The sequence below is a fragment of the Nicotiana sylvestris genome, chromosome 10, assembly GCF_000393655.2.
Source record: "Nicotiana sylvestris chromosome 10, ASM39365v2, whole genome shotgun sequence".
Taxonomy (NCBI): Eukaryota; Viridiplantae; Streptophyta; class Magnoliopsida; order Solanales; family Solanaceae; genus Nicotiana; species Nicotiana sylvestris.
In genome coordinates, this window is record NC_091066.1 from 109,108,135 (window position 1) to 109,125,367 (window position 17,233).

At 37.5% G+C, this 17,233-nt stretch overlaps 1 protein-coding gene across 4 annotated transcripts in view; it reads right to left on the reverse strand.

Moving 5' to 3' along the window:
- Positions 1–16,342: 16,342 nt before the first annotated feature.
- LOC104234964 (uncharacterized) overlaps positions 16,343–17,233 on the reverse strand; it is a 43,396-nt gene continuing 42,505 nt past the window's right edge. For all 4 annotated transcript variants that reach the window (XM_009788620.2, XM_009788621.2, XM_009788619.2 and 1 more), the window contains one exon: positions 16,343–16,684. In XM_009788620.2, the coding sequence (XP_009786922.1) occupies positions 16,541–16,684 (144 nt within the window). In that variant the 3' untranslated portion in view covers positions 16,343–16,540. The remainder of the gene's footprint in view (positions 16,685–17,233) is intronic.

The window sequence follows — 17,233 nt, forward strand, 5'->3', positions numbered from 1 at the left end:
AAAATTCTTTTTTTAGAAGCATTTCTTTCATAAATTCAAAATAAAATTCCAAAACTATTTTCCTTCTTCTTTAGAAGTTTTTCTTTCGAAATTCCAAAAAAAAAATCTTTCTTCTTTAGAAGTCTTTCTTTGTAAAAATGCTGAAGAAAAATCAAAATCCAAAAATATTCCCTTTCTTCTTTATAAGTCTTTCTTTCGAAAAAATAAAATAAAAAATTCAAAAAAAAAATCAATTTATTTACTTTATTCATGATCTTCCTGAACTACGCAAGATCTGATTCATGTTCCCACATGATACGTAGGTAACCTAAATCAAGTTCGATCACCATTAAAAAAAGAAATGAAAAACAAATGAAGAAATGAAAAAATATTGATAATAATAAGGACCGACTAAGTCCATTCTAACATGTTTTGTTTTGAATTGTGAAGAAAGTTGAGGTGGTCGGTTTGTGGTAAGCTGGAAACACAAGATCCAAGGAAAAATGATAACTGACATCGAAGCTGTTACAAGTGCTCAAGAGACTCAGGGTCAGAGGGTTCAACAAGAGTCTACCGTGTTTGAGAAAAATAGAATACTGAAACAGCAAATGACCAAAATGTGTCAAGCATGGGCCCGTGGTCAAGGACAGCCTCGTCATAAGTCACAATTTGCTACACAACAAGAGCAGTACTACTCTTCTGAGTACCACTCGTACTTGTTTGATCTTCCTGCAAACATTGAGAAGCCTGCCCGAAAGATGGTACAGGAAAAAATGAGCCAAATAGTGAAAAGCTTAGAACAACGGTTGAAAAACATACAAGGGTTGGCAGGTCAAAAGAGTGTTGCCTTCAAAGAACTATGTATGTTCCCCGATGTCCACTTGCCGCCTGGTTTCAAGACTCCCAAATTTGAAAAGTATGATGGACATGGAGACCCCATAGCCCACATGAAAAGGTATTGCAATCAACTGAGAGGAGCGGGAAGAAACGAAGAATTGTTAATGGCTTATTTTAGGGAAAGCCTTACGAGAGTAGCATCCGAATGGTTTTTGGATCAAGACACATCTCGCTGGTATGTTTGGGATGACATGGCACAGGCCTTTGTCAAACAGTTCCAATACAACATTGACATTGCCCCAGATTGCAATTCCCTTTCAAACCTGAAGAAGAAACCAAGTGAAAGTTTCAGGGAATATGCCATTAAATGGAGAGAACAAGCAGCTCAAGTTAAGCCACCCATGAATGACCACGAGCTAATCACTGTCTTCCTTCAAGCACAAGAACCAGATTACTTTCAAAACATGATGTCCACAGTTGACAAATCCTTCTCGGAAGCAATCAAAATGGGAGAAATGATAGAGAATGGTCTTAAGACAAGAAAAATTATAAGTCAAGCAGTTTTTAAAATCGCAACTCAGGCTGTCCGGGTTGAATCTGATAATTTTAGCGACACAAATGACAAGGTTAAAGAAATCATGATGACATCAAGGTCGAGAAGAGGTCCCAGGAGAATATCTCGAAGGTATGAGCAGCCTCCCCAAGTTTTTCATGACTCCACTGAGCAGTATTATCCACCCCAGAACCCTCAATACTCTGTTGCTCCACCTCAGTATGTTGTCCAGCCACCAAAACACCCCAGAAGGCGAGCACGGGCATCACGAAATCTCCAACAGCCTCCACAAAATTTTTAGGTGCCCTATAACCCACATCCAAGCCAGAGGTATAAAGGGGAACAAAGGTTGAAAGATAATTTTACACCAATAGGAGAGTCCTATGCAAGTTTATTTGAGAAGTTAAAGCATTATGACATAATTGCACCTATTCCTCCAAATCATGTAGACTCACGTGCGAGAAGCTTTGACCCTTCTACAAGGTGTGAATACCATTCCAATGCCTAGGGGCACAATGTTCAAAGCTGTCGGGATTTGAAAAGAGAAATAGAAAGGATGATCCAGGAAAACCTGATTGTGATCCAAGACAATGACACCCAGAATGTCGCGCAGAATCCTTTACCTGCACATCATGATACACACTTTGTGGGGATGATTCCTGGTGACATGGAGTATGAGAATCCTCTCGGGAACTTGCTAACTGAAGTTAATGATGTTGAAATTGGAGAAGGCTCTGTCGATTCTGATGAGCAAATTTGTGGCTAAATGTCAAGCCTAGCAATTGAAAAGTCATTCCCTCCTCACTAGGAAGGAATATTGGTAGCTTGTTTTGATGTTTTTTCTATTATCTGGGTTATTTCAGGGTTGTGATCCAGATTTTATTTATTTTATTGAGTCAAACCCTTCTATCCCTCCATTCTGTTTGTGTGAGTCTTGTCTGTCTGTTCTGTTGCTATTTTTCATTATTCGGGTTATTTTAGGGTTGTAACTCGTATTTTGGGTTGCTTGTTTAGTTATAAAACCCTTTCATCCTTTACTCAATAAAATACAGTTTGTCCTTTTGTGTCATTCTGTTCCTAGTTCTTTTCTCACTAGTTCTAATGACATGACATGCATGCGAAAATTTTGGCCAGATCTTAGGAACTGATTTAATCTGGAATTCGATAACTAAAAAAATACTTTTGAGGATAAATAAAGAGTTGGAATACTTTGGAACTAAGGTCGAGTAAAATTCACCTTCAAATCATTGTGAAGATCGGGCTTGAGGATGTTTAATCAATTGAAGTTTGTTGGAAAGTTTGTCACTAAGGGATGAAAAAATGTCTTGTGACCATGACACACCAAGAAGACAGACATGTTCGTCAATGCTGTGATCGCGAAAAGATACCATGTTTGACGTTCTTGAGGTTGGGAGGCCCTTTTTCTGCTACCCAAACACTTTATATCCTTTACTACCCCTTTTGAGCCTGTGTTATTTTTCTTTGACTACCATCTTTTGGAATCAAGTCTAGAGTCAAAAAAAAAGAAGAAAAGAAAAAAAATCATGTCCCAAGAGTACAAACTGGGGCAATTCTTAGAAAGTTCAGAGAAAAAAAAAGAATTATCAAAGGTCCATGCCCTCAAAAATAGAATCTAGGGCAAACAAAAAAAAGAAAGCAAAAGAAAAAGGAAAAAAGAGAAAAAAAAAGAAAAAAGAAAAAAGAGAAACAGAAAGAAAGATGAAAAATAGTTTAGGTTAGATGTTTGAACTACGTTCGACCTGATTCCTTAAAAAAGGATACGTAGGCAGCCTCACGGTTCGATCCAACCAAATAAGAATTCAAAAAAAGAAAAAGAAAGAAAAAAAATCCCCAATAGCTGAAACTAGGGCAGCGATTTTATTTCACTTTTGAAAGAGTCGATTCCAAGAGTTGTAAGTCCACAAACCCCTTTACTTTGAGTTTATTTTGAGCCTTCATGACGTCTTTTCTTTCCAACCTTATCCAAAATCCTTCCAAATAAAGACCTCCCGATATACCTTCAAGAATGCTAAGAGAAGCATGCAATGAGCAACGGTTGTCACATGACGTAGAACACCATTGAGTTTCTCACAAAAAGGGAAATAAAAAGAAAAGAAAAATGAGAGAGTCTTATTAGTTAAAACCCCCACGGGCACTGTAAGATGACAGTAAGTAGAGATAAATAAATGAGAAAGACTTGTTGGTGAAAATCCCTTGGGGCACCACTAGACGAAAGTGAGTCGCGAAGCTGATGCAAAGAATTGGCACGAACAAGCCCAACTTCAAAGGTCATAAGAATGGCAAAAGGGAAAATTGGATTAGTTTGATAGATCAGGCCGTTGAGTCCAAAATGCATGTCATGACCATTAAGGCTAGTTATTGAAAAAAAAAGAAAAAAAAGAAGAAAGAAGAAAAGGTGAAGAAAAGAAAAAAAAACTCTTCCTTCTGTCCTTTCGACATGGGCATTTCTTGTAAATACTTGTTTCTTTGCATCATTGTGTCCTTTACTCTGAGTCAGCCCTTGTCAAAACAAGCAAGAAAAGATTTCAAAATCTGCTACCAGCTTTTCAATTGCACAAAATAAATTTGGCTAGCACACTCGGTTATTACTATTAACATGCCTTGAAGATTCATGCAAAGCCTCCCCCAAAAGACTCTCGTCAGCCTACTTGGAACAAGCAAAGACACCTCGTGATTCTCTCTGACGGACAAATTGCTCAAAAGCAGAAAGTCGTTTCAAGATATCAGAAAAGTCACCTAAGAAAAGATCCCCAGTTGGGATAAGGCTGATTGAGCCACAAATACAAATGGTACAGGGTGTGAAACAATCAGAGTTGGTGCAGAACAAAAGTCTTTTGAGACTGACTCAAGCTGATTGAGCAGAAGCCAAGCTGCCCAAGACTCAAGGCCACAAACCGACCACCATTTTCAAAACTGACAAATTTTTCTTTGTATGAAAGGAACAAAGCAGTGCAAGGAAAGTGATTCAAAAAGAGAAAAAAAATGAAAAAGAAAAAAAAAGAAGAAAAAGAAAAGACGAGAGGAGCCGACAAAGGGAAGTTTCTCAAATCTTTGCCTTTATTTGTCTTGCTATTGTGCATAAAATCTTGCCATTGATCTTCACATTTTCCTCCTATGATAAAAGTCCTAGTCTGATGGATTTTCCTCCCAATATAAATCTTAGTCTAATGAATTTTTCTCCTAAGATAGAAAACCTAGTCTGATGAATTTTCTCCTAGGATATAAATCTTAGTCTGATGAATCTTTCTCCTAAGATAACAAAAAAGGGAACCTAGTCTGATGAACTTTCTCCTAGGATCACGATCTTAGTCTAATGAATTTTTCTCCTAAGATAGAGGACCTAGTCTGATGAACTTTCTCCTAGGATAAACGTCTTAGTCTGATGAATTTTCTCCTAAGATAGAAGACCTAGTCTGATGGATTTTTCTCCCAATAAAAATCTTAGTCTGATGAATTTTTCTCCTAAGATAAGAAAACCTAGTCTATGAATTTTCTCCTAGGATCAAAATCTTAGTCTAATGAATTTTTCTCCTAAGATAGAAGACCTAGTCTGATGAACTTTCTCCTAGGATCAAAATCTTAGTTTGATGAACTTTCTCCTAGGATTAAAATCTTAGTCTGATGAATCTTTCTCCTAAGATAAAAGACCTAGTCTGATGAACTTTCTCCTAGGATAGATGTCCTAGTCTGATGAATTTTCTCCTAGGATAAACGTCTTAGTTTGATGAATCTTTCTCCTAAGATAGAAAACCTAGTCTGACGAATTTTCTCCTAGGATAATTTGAAAAAAAGGAAATCTGGATTTGAAAAAAAAAGGGTCAATTTTTAGTTTTCTTAAGATTATCAATGTTTAGTTTTCTTGAAATCAGGGGGCCTCGCCTGGAGAATAGGGTCAGTTTTTACTTTAGTCAAGCTTGATTTATAGTTTTCCTAGTCTATTTTTTAGTTTACTCTCATCATTGCATCAATAGTACGAGTGGTTTACATTTTGCTAACAACTCACAAATCTTCCTAGTGCAAACTGGGGCAGAAAAAAATTTCTTTTGTTTTGTCTGTTTTGTTGTAATCAGGTGCCCACCTGGAGAACAAGGGAAGACAACTCAAGTTTCAAGGGAAAGCAGTTTCGAAGGAAGACAGTTCAAGTTTCAAGGGAAAATGGTTCAAGGTGCAAGGGAAAACAGTGTCAAGTAACAAGAGAAGACGGTTCAAGTTCAGCAATTAGGCGCCCACCTGGAGAACAAGAGAATAAATTTTTTAAGTTTCATTAATCAGGCGCCCACCTGGAGAACAAGGGAATAGATTTTTCAAGTTCAGCAATCAGGCGCCTACCTGGAGAACAAGAGAATACATTTTTCAAGTTCAGCAATCAGGCGCCCACCTAGAGAACAAGGGAATACATTTTTCAAGTTCAGTAATCAGGCGCCCACCTGGAGAACACGGGAATACATTTTTCAAGTTTAGCAATCCGGAGCCCACCTGGAGAACAAGGGAATACATTCAAGTCTCAGCAAGCGGGGTCCACCTGGAGAAAGGGAAAACATCTCGGATTACAATTCAAGGCGACAACAAGGGGTTCCACCGGGAGAATACAAGTCAACAAGTCAACAAGAACCACAAGAGCAAGTTTGAAGATGTAGATAGGATTTGTAAATGCATAGATTATAGTCTAGTCTAGCTTCTTTTTATTTTTGGTGTAATAAGGGGTTCAGTAAGCAGTAGCAGCAACAACAACAACAGTGAAGTCACAGCTTCATGGTAGTCACAGCTACCAAACATTCCTGAACTACACTGACCTGATTCTTTTTTAGCCAAGGATATGTAGGCAACCTCGGAAGCAGGGTGCGGTCAAGTCTTTCAAAATGCTTCCCACAGAGTATTCGAACGGGCAAAAATTGCTCGTATCCGCTCACTTTATCTTTTCACGAAAACTCTTCATGTTTTAGGGCAAAGAGGGGCAGCTGTGAGCACGTAATTTTTGCCCTATATGAATTACTCCCACAAATTCAAAACAAAATAATTTTTCCATTGTTTGCAATTTCGTGGATTTTTGTAGCATTTTTTGTTAATTGCTTGCATTTGTCTGTGCACATTTATTTTATTTAAATCATGAAAAATACCAAAAACATCATGCATGGCATTTAGGCTTTATTTTTATATTTTTAAGGATTAATTGGTAGTTACTTTTTTTATAAAAATTGAAAATCACAAAAAATACTTCATTTTTACACTTTTTCCTTTTATTGATTTTTCTCTTTTGATTTAGGATTAAGTAATTTTATAATTTTTATGATTAGTTAATTAGTTTAATTTCACATTTTTAGATAATCTAGAATTTAAGTTGTTGGATTTTAATTAAAATAAAAGGAAAATTAGAAAATAAAAGAAAGAATTGGAAAAAAAAGGTTTGTCTTATGAAATTAGGCCAATTCTTACCCAGCCCAGATCTGATCCAAAATTTTCCTTGACCCAAGCCCAATACCCATTTCCCTTCCCTTAAATCCCTAAAACCTAGACAAGAGAAGGAGGAGATGATTTTTTTTAGACTCCTGCCATTACAAACGGCCAACACGGAGCCCTCCCTTCTGCTTCTTGCGCTTCATTTCTAAAAGAAGAGAAGATAGACCAAAATCATCACCACCACCACCACCCCCATCCAAGAAGATCAGCGGCTGAATAAAAAAATCAAAATCATTAAAGAGATTTCAAGAGTTGCCTGATATCTCTATTACTTTTATACAAGTTCAATTATTTATAAAGCTGATTTTAGCTGGAATTGGAGGCTGTCTTCGGTTTGTTTGTTGTTGATTATTGCTGAAGCTCTATAAGCCATTGCTTGGTTCTTTGCTACTGTTGTCTCCTTGTTTGGCCGTTTCTGCTGCCCAAGTTCATTCATCAATTTGGACCTTTATTTGGGTCATTGTTCCTACGGGTCTCTCTGCAGTTAGGTACATATCCCTGAATCTCTAATTGTTTGTATTTGTTATTGAAAATGAGGAGTATTAAATTCACGGCATGCTGTTAGTTCAATGTTTTGTTGAGTTATTTTGCTATTTTTTTTGTTGAGAAATTGCTTGCTAGATCTTAAATACTTTTCAGTTATATTACTTTTTTGGCTCTAAATGTACCCTTGTTAGTATCAAGTTGTCACTGCTATGAATTTGAGTAATACATCTCAGAGGATTTCGTGTTCTTCCATTTCCATTGATTTTAGTAATTATATTGATATGGTTGAAGTTTGTTTCGTATTTCCGAAATTCATGTGAGAGATTAGTGGCTCTAGCTTCGATCCTTATTTTGCCTTCAGTAGCATGGTTTGTGAATGTAGAGTTAGGCACTGGTTGTTAGTTCTAATGGATTGTCATGGTAGTTTGTCCATTGAAATTGTTTGAATTGTGAGCTAATTGGACAACGGGTACAGAAGCACGAAATGGTTCTTGGGTTAGCATTTTTTGATTCGTGAATATTGATTCTCTGTAATTATGTGTTGAATAGAGTTTCTTAGACCATGAATATGTTCAGGATAAGTTTATACGTTTTGTTTGGGCTTTTGTCTCTTGGACAGGTTTAATGATCTGATGTTATATGTAAAAATATATATTATTTCATCTACTAGATTTAAAAAGAAAAAATTGAAGTAGTTTAAGAAAAAATAACTTATGAACATCCGTAGTTTGTTTTAGTCGAGTAAAGCCCTTTGGAATAATTTGAGGCGTGCCATGCCAAATAAAATCTCAAACACATGGCTCTCACTTAATTAATTTTAATCCTTTAGAAATCGAGGAGCACCATTTAGTTGAATTTTCCATGGCCCTCGCAAATTTAAAATGTGTAGTTGCTTTAGGCGCGCTATTTTAAAAATTACTTTCCTAAACTCGGGTGTGAATTTCATGTGACCCAAATCCAAATCCTAACAACGTTAAATAAAATATGTCGCGGATCGCGGGTGCATTTCATGTGGCGTGATCCAAAGGCGTGTTTTGTATAATGTTGAAATCTTCCTAAAAATGAATAAAAGCGGTTAAAAAGTTAAAAATGCACATAGGTTTAAAAGTATTTTAAAATTAGATAATTAGGCCAATGAGAACAGTTAAGCGACCGTGCCAGAACAACGGAATCCGGGGATGCCTAACACCTTCCCCGGGTTAACAGAATTCCTTACCCGGATTTCTGTGTTTGCGGACTGAAAAACAGAGTCAACCTTTTCCTCGATTCGGGATTTGAATCGGTGACTTGGGACACCATAAATTTTCCCAAGTGGCGACTCTAAATTTTTAATAAAATGATCTTATTTCGATTGTCACTTTAAATTGGAAAAACTCCCTTATACCCCTTTACCGGGGTGTAGGGAAAAGGAGATGTGACAGTACTCACAACTTCATACACCCTATAATAGCCAAATTTCTAAATATTCCAATTGAATATCCATTCAAATCTTCAATTTTGGTTGGAAATCGAAGTCGCTTGAAATGTTTGGGCGTCATCAAGGCCCTATTTTCAACAATTCAAGACTACACTCTTATAGAGGACTTCTTCTTCTTTGAGTTCGCAGGTGATGATATTATTTTAGGTGTATTTTGGCCGCTAACTTTGGGCAGCATTGTTATTAACTATGTCACTCGAGTCTTTGAGTTCCAGGCCCAAGGTTAAGAAGTTGGACCGGCAATGCTGGCCCGTTGTGGAACAAGTCCAATTGCAGGCACTTCGCCAGCTCCAATCCACAAACTTTGTTTCTTGTTTCTACCAATTAAACCTAGTGCTATATACATCTTCTTCTACCACTGACCTACCACTAGGGGTGTTAAACGGGTCGGGTCAACCCGGTTCCGGACCGGCCTAGCCCGGTTAAAACCGGAATCGGCCCGGACCGGTTAAAGGGGGTTGGGTTGGGCTGGGTTAGGGGGGACATGCGGGTTGATCCGTTTACCATTAAAATACCGGTTACCCGGACCGGTCCAACCTGTTAGGTGAACAGTACCCGTAAACCGGTTAACCGGCCCGACCCGATTTAACGGTAAAAAAAAATAATTTTTTTTTTAATTTGGGCCAGATATGACCGTTGGCAACGGTCCATTTCAGAAAATGGTCGTTGCCCAACGGGTGAATTGCACAAATAGCCCAATTTTGGGTTTTTTTTAAAAAAAATTAACCTCCCTTTCAAAATCTATAAATACCCCCCCCCTCTTCCTCATTTTTTCACTCAATTCTCAATCTCAATTCTCATATTCTCTCATTCTTCAATCTTCATTCTTCACCTATTAAAGTGAAATCAACTATTTGGCTATTTTTTTGGAATTTAATTTATCGTAATACTTATTTTTTGAAGTTTGAACAATTGAACTTCAAAATTGGAAGAATTGACGTTTCTTCGTGGTAACATTTGAATTGCGGAATCATCAAGTGCTCAATTTATTGCCGAATTCGGTGCACTCCCTCCAACTCTTTCTCTTATTTACTATTTTACTTGCATATTTATTTGTTTTGTTGCTAGTAGTTAAATTTTTACAATATGTTTAATGCTGCAAAAAGAGTTTGTAACAAGGTTACTAATCGGGGAAATAAAAAAAGAGGTAGTACTCCAGGTTCAGCATCTGGTAGTAATTTAAATACCTCTCCAAATATTCCTGAAACATTACCTGATAATAATATAAACTATGAACAATTGCAGGAAGATTTTGGTATAGATGATAATGAATTAGAAATGGAAGATGAGATACCACTTACACCTAGTAGTGTTGGAGCTGCTAGCAGGGGTGGTGGTCGTGTTGCTAGTAGTAGACTACATGTGGCCCCGACTAGTAATCGTAGAAAAAGAAGTAAGGTTTGGAAATTCTTTGAGGAAATAGAAGGTACTGATAGAGTTAAATGTAAACTTTGTAATGATACTTTAAACATAAGGCTGGGGGTCAATTAGGGGGGACTGGGACACTTAGTAGACATATGAGAATTGAGCATCCTATAGAATGGGGATCTGATGGAGATGGAAATCAATCAACTCTAAACCCTAGTACTGGTGGTCTTGTGAAATATAATAAAATGAAGGATCGTGAGGAGTTAGCAAAAATGATTGCTTTGGGTTGTCTACCTTTTTTCTTTTGCTTCTTCATCATATCTTATTATGTATATTCAAAAGATTTACAATCTTTTATTTAAAAGTATCCCTAGAAGTACTTGTAGAGTTGATATCTTTAGACTTCATGGACAATATCAAACATACATACGTTATTTGTTTAGCCACCTTCCTTGCAGAGTTTCTCTAACTTCTGATATTGGCCATGCTGTTAATGGAAATGATTATTTGACAATTACATGTCATTGGATAGATGATAGTACTTGTATGCAAAAACGTATTATCTCTTTTAGATATGATGAAGATCAGAGTCATACTGCTACGTTTATAAGTAGTACTATTTGTGAAGTTGTTGAATTTTATAATCTCAAGCAAAAAGTATTGTGTGTGTCTTTTTATAATGCCTCTAACAATAATGCCGCAATTTCAATATTAAACTGCATTTGCAACCACCTCTTGATGAAATTTTTCATGTTAGGTGTGCATGTCATGTTTATAATTTAATTGTTAAAAGTGGCCTTGATTTATTTTCAACTGAGATTACTCATGTTAGAAGAGCAGTTGGTTATTCAAGGAAATAATAGACAATCTAGAATAAAGGAATTTAAGAATAAGTGTGTCCAGTATAACCTTAAACCCAGATTCATGCCAGACGAAATTGTTACTAGATGGAATTATACATATATATTTTTAAAATGTTGCTACAAATATAGATTCCCAATAACTGAAGTTGCTAATGCGCATTGTACTGATCCAAACCGTATGTTAACAACTACTACTTGGGAGGTCATTAATGATGTTGTTAAATTTTTACATAAATTTTATACAGCTACTGTTGAGTTTTCCGGGGCATATTACCCTACTATTACTATGGCTTTAGTACATATAGCTGAAATTTCTTTTCTACTCTTTGAATTTAAGAAGAAAGAAAAATATAGGGATGTTGTTGAAAAAATGTAAGCAAAATTCAAAAAATATTTCTTTCTAATTCCTCCGATTTACTTAATTGGTTCCGTTTTAAATCCTTCTATTAAGATGTCTGATTGTCACCAATTAATGAATGTTTTATATACTTATATGGAGATTGGACCAACTGAAACTCCAGATTTATATACTTATATGAACAAGCTAAATGAATATTTACAACAATTATACAATTATTATGCAAATGTAATTGATGATGATGCTCTTAATGTAGGCAATGTTAATCCCACTATGCATTGTACCACTTCTACTATTGTGGATGATGAAGAAGGCCTTGATAGTTTTAATATTTTTTCTACATTTTCTAACACTCAAACCAGTAGCAGGAACATTGATGAACTTCAATTCTACTTGCAGAAGCAAAAAGAGCCTCGCACAAAGGAATTTTCACCTTTGGGATGGTGGCATGAGAATGGAAAGCAATTTCCTGTTCTTTTCGCTATGGCTCGAGACGTGCTGAATGTGCCAATTTCAACTGTTGCATCAGAGAGTGCATTTAGCCAAGCAAGACAACAACTTGGAGACATCCGTCACTCATTGGGAAGCAATGCTTTGGAAGTTTTAGTATGTTTCAGAGATTGGATTAGATCGGAACGAAGAAATCAAGGACGTGAAGATGCTGATAGCCCAGAAGACGAGGAACTTGGAGATATATTAACACATGGTAACCCATCCGAATTTAACACTCCAGAAGAAGGTCACTCAGTTCATATTGATTATGAAGAACTTACTAAGGCAATGCAAAACCTTTGAATTTATTCTTTTTTGGTTAATTTACTTGTTAAATGTAAACCCTTCAATTTGTAAGTTTGAATTTTGAAATAAATGTAGCACTTGAAATTTATAAGTGCAATTTTTTTCCATCTTACTTGTATTCTTTATATTAATATAACTTACAATAGTTATACAAAATTCAAAAAAAAAATTAAAAAATACACTAAACCCGGCCCGGCCCGGCCCCTCAACCCGTAACCCGTACAATTCAATTTTTACCCGGATGAACCCGAACCCGTTAAACCCGTTAAGAATCAACCCAGAACCGGCCCGGACCGTAACCCGTACGGGTCAAAAAAAGCGGCCCGGCCCGGCCCTATACCTACCACCTAACCTCAATAACGTTCATGATGCTTATTCTGATATATTTACTCAATCTGCATCCCCACCTCCCTCTAGACCACAAGATCACTAAATATCTCTCTTATAAGGTTCAACACCCATTAATGTGCGGCAATATCATTCCCCTCATTTCCAGAAAACACAAATAGAACGTCTCACTGCCGAAAGGTTACAATCAGGTATCATACGGCCAAGTTCAAGTTCGTACTCATCTCCTATTTTGCTCGTTCGTAAGAAGGATGGTACTCGGCTTTTTTGTGTTGATTACCGAGAATTGAACTCCATCTCCAGAAAGGATCGGTTTCCAATTTCTACTATTTATGAACTATTTGATGAGTTACACGGTGCTTATTTCTTTCCCAAATTGGACTTACTGGCCGGGTATCATCAAATCAGAGTTCTCCCACATGATATTGAGAAAATAGCCTTTCGCACATACGAGGGATACTATGAATTCATTGTTATGCCTTTTGGTCTGTACAACACATCATCTACCATTCAAGCTACTATAAATTCCATTTTTAAGCCATTTCTTTGTCGATTCGTACTCGTCTTCTTTGACGATATTTTGATATACATCAATTCATGGTCTGCTCATCTTTGACACCTCGAAGTGGTGTTTAACTTGCTCCGCAAACACACTTTAGTTGTCAAACGCTCCAAGTGCAAGTTCGTACAAACCTCCATTGACTATCTTGGCCACATCATCTCAGCGAAGGCCTCAGGTCGATCCCTCAAAAATCGAAGTCATCAATGAGTGGCCTGCTCCTTCCTCTATCAAGGAGGTACGAGGATTTCTAGTCCTTACAGGTTATTATCGTCGCTTTGTCAAAGGCTATGCTCAATTAGCATCTCCATTGACGGATATTCTAAAAATATATGCTTTCCGGTGGACTGAGGTCGAGAATACCGCTTTTCTCTGATTAAAAAAATGCTTTGAGCACTGTCCTAGTATTATGTTTGCCGAACTTTTAAAACGTTTTTTTGGTGGAAACTAATGTTTCCAGTACCGACATAGGAGCGGTGTTGTCTCTAGATTGTCACCCAATTGCATTCTTTAGCCAGAAACTCTCTCTTCACATGTAAGCTGCGTCCACATATCATCAATATTCACAATCACACAGGCAGTACAAAAATGGTGTCAATATTTTCGGGTCGCAAATTCACGACGGATCAGCAACCTCTTAAGTCCCACACCAATCAAGTAATCCAGACCTCGGAACAACAACAATGGCTTTGCAACTCACTAGATATGACTTTGATATCATTATTGGACTAGAAAAACTTAATTCTACTGTTGATGCCCTTTCCTGCATCCGTACTTCCCAATTTTTCTCCATTGCTTTCACTGAATTTGCATTGCTGGATAGGTTGCAAACTTTAAACAAGTCTGATCTTACATTATTGGAGCTTCGGCGTCAACTTGAGAATGACCTTGCTTCTCTTTCCTTTTTCTCCTTCCACCGGAGACTCTTATTCTATCGCAATAGGTTGGTAATTCCACTAGAATAGGATATTCGCCAAAGTTGCTTCATGAATTTCATGCTTCAAGTCTGCCAACAAATGAAGGATTCTTCTTTGAAGCCAGCAGGGTTGCTTCAGCCTCTTCCCCTACCAGAATCAATCTTCGAGCAAATCTCAATGGACATTATCACTTCTTACCCTCGTCTAATGGTTGTAATGCAATTTTGGTAATTGTGGATAGACTCTCTAAGTATGGCCACTTTGTTGCTCTGCCTCCAAAGTTTTCTTTGTAGAAGGTTGCTAAATTCTTCATCCAAGAATATATCAGACTTCATGGGTTTCCTTCCAAGATCATCACTGATAGGGACCCTACTTTCTTATCTGATTTATTGGAAAGAAATCAACAGACTCCATGGTACTCAATTGGAGAAAAGTTCGGCACATCACCCTCAAACCGACAGCCAAACTGAAGCTCTAGACAAGCGTTTAGAAATGTATCTTCCCTGCTTCCCTGTCGATACCCCTGCTACTTGGTCTAAACTACTTCCTTGGGCTGAATTTTGGTACAACACTTCCTTTCAAAACAACTCCAAATTGACTCCTTTGGAGGTCGTGTATGGTAGACCTCCACCCGCTATTATCCGATTTGTGGCTGATTCCTCTAGTAATCCGGCTGTGGTGGAATTTTTTCGCCAATGCGATGAGACATTAGCAATCCTCGGAGACAATCTCGTAGTAGCCCAAGATAGAATGAAGCTCCTAGGTGACAAAGGTAGGCATGATATTTCATTTGCAATAGGTGACTATGTGTACATAAGGCTGCGTCCATATCGTCAACGCTCCATCCGACTTCAACACTACAGCAAGCTAAGCAGACGCTACTTTGGTCCATTTCAAATCATCCAGCGAATTGGAGAAGGATCTTGTAAATTAGACCTTTCTGCTTCATCAAGGATACACAACGTCTTTCATGTCTGTTCTACGCAAATGCATTGGTCAGCCTTCACAATAAGTCACCCTAATTGACTTGTTGGATCACTCCTCTTCCAAGATTTTGTATCCCAAGAGTGTTTTGCAGCATCGTCTAATCTCCAAAGGCGGCCATCAGGTTGATTAATGTTTAATCAGTTGGTCGGGACTGTCGTCCATTGAGGCTACCTGGGAAGACACTTTATCTATCTAATGCAAGTTTCCTAAGATGACCTTGGGGACAAGGTTCGACTTCAAGGGAATGGCAATGTAACGAATTACACTAAAGGACAGACGGGGCAGAGGCGCAACAACATGATAGTGCATCCACCAAAAAACCTAGACAACTTTGTAGTCCGTACAAAGTACAAGGCTGCAATTTTCGTTAGAGATTAGGCAACAGCAAAGAAAGGAACATAAGGAGGGGTCTACTATATAAATGAGGAGGAGACTAGTATGTAGGTTTTATGGAAAATGAGTCTTGTCTTTTATCATTATCATAGATTTGGTTAGCTCTAGAACCTCCCTCTTTCTACTATTTTTTTTTCCTTATTTCTCTTTCGTTGATCTTGTTATCATTCAAGTCAGTGTTGGTTCCTTGAGTCTGCAATCATTTGTTTCAGGTTACTCCAAGTCTATACCAGTAATACTTATTACACTTCAAACAAATGCAGGAGGATTATACGATATCCCACGAAGTATGAAGGTGCAACAAATAAAGTGAGATAACCTCGGGAGATAAATTATGTAATATCCCATAAAAAATCCTATTTTCCAACTAATTACCCGTTTTCGACTCTCTTGATCTAGCTTCTTACCCTCGTCCGTCCATAAGGCAGGAACAGTTTCTTATTTGTACCACATTTGAATGCTGATACGGTAAGACTACTTTCTTTATCCATACTTTCCTTAATGGGAGGTCCTTTTCATATTTTCCACTACATCCGCAAGCTAATGTGGCGAAACTAATTTCTTTACCCATGGGGTCCATGATGCTGGAATCCTAACTCATACTCCCTCACATACAAGAAGCAGAAAAATTATGAAATCCCAAGCCTGTATCATATTTGAGTTCCGATGTAATGCGTGCGTAAATGAGCACGTCCCAACGAACAATATTTGTGTTATTAGGATTTAGCATATGTATACCAGTTTACACGTTAATATATACATTTTATTCGTCAACCTAAAGATTGTATATCGTTAATCTCTTATGTTTCAATACAAATTCCTCCAATACACTAAGGTTTGAGCAGAAAGGCAATATTCAGCCTTTAAAACTAAATTTTCCTTTACGCACTTTAAATATTATGGGTACAAAAATTGACAACTTTACCCTTCACAAATTCCAATAAATTGTCATTCGCCAGCAATTAGCTTTTATTGAAAGAGAAACCTAGGGGTTTACAAGCTCTAAACAAACTTTACTTCTTTTATTTCAAAGGAATAATGAGGTAATAAGAAAAGTAAAAACAAGGCTATGCTATATGATACACCCAAAAAGGAAATAAAAAAAGGACTAAACATAAAATGTTATGCGAACTACAAGTCTACAACACATAGGTGGACATAAAACTTGAGAATGCAGTCACATCCATCCAATCTGGAAAAAGACCTTTCAATTTAGCAGCAGACACTGTCAAATACTGGTCCACTACAGCCACATCAACCCTAATGGCACCTGAACTGCTTGCCTGCATGATAATGAAAGCAACAACATATTTTATTATTTTTTTTAATAAAAACAGATGATATCAACATGGAAATGTTCAAGAATTTCTAGACATGCTCGGCTGAATAATAACGAACGTTCCACTTGTTGGTTGAGTAGACTGCAAACGGGCAAAACCGGGGTGCCCTACACCCCGATTTTCCGGTGGGTCAAACAAAGCAAAAGCACAAATACATGGGGTCGAATCGAAACCGGAACGCCTCGTACTAAGGTCCGAACGGAGTGGTCGTCACCTGGCTTGATAAGACAATACTTCTCTGATGTCGGAACAAGCTCTGATACCTCGGAAAACACGACAACGGTCGCACACGACTAATAGAGGGCTGCGATATCCGCAACCCATCGAATATCACGGCGCAGATATCGGTCCGTATCGGCAGCGGATCAATGATTAACGAAAAAGAGAATTTTTACCTTTCTTAGAATTGTACTAGGGGTGAAACTCCCCTACTATATAAAGGGGTAATATTTATTTAATAGACAGTATAACACGCATATCAAGGCAATACAA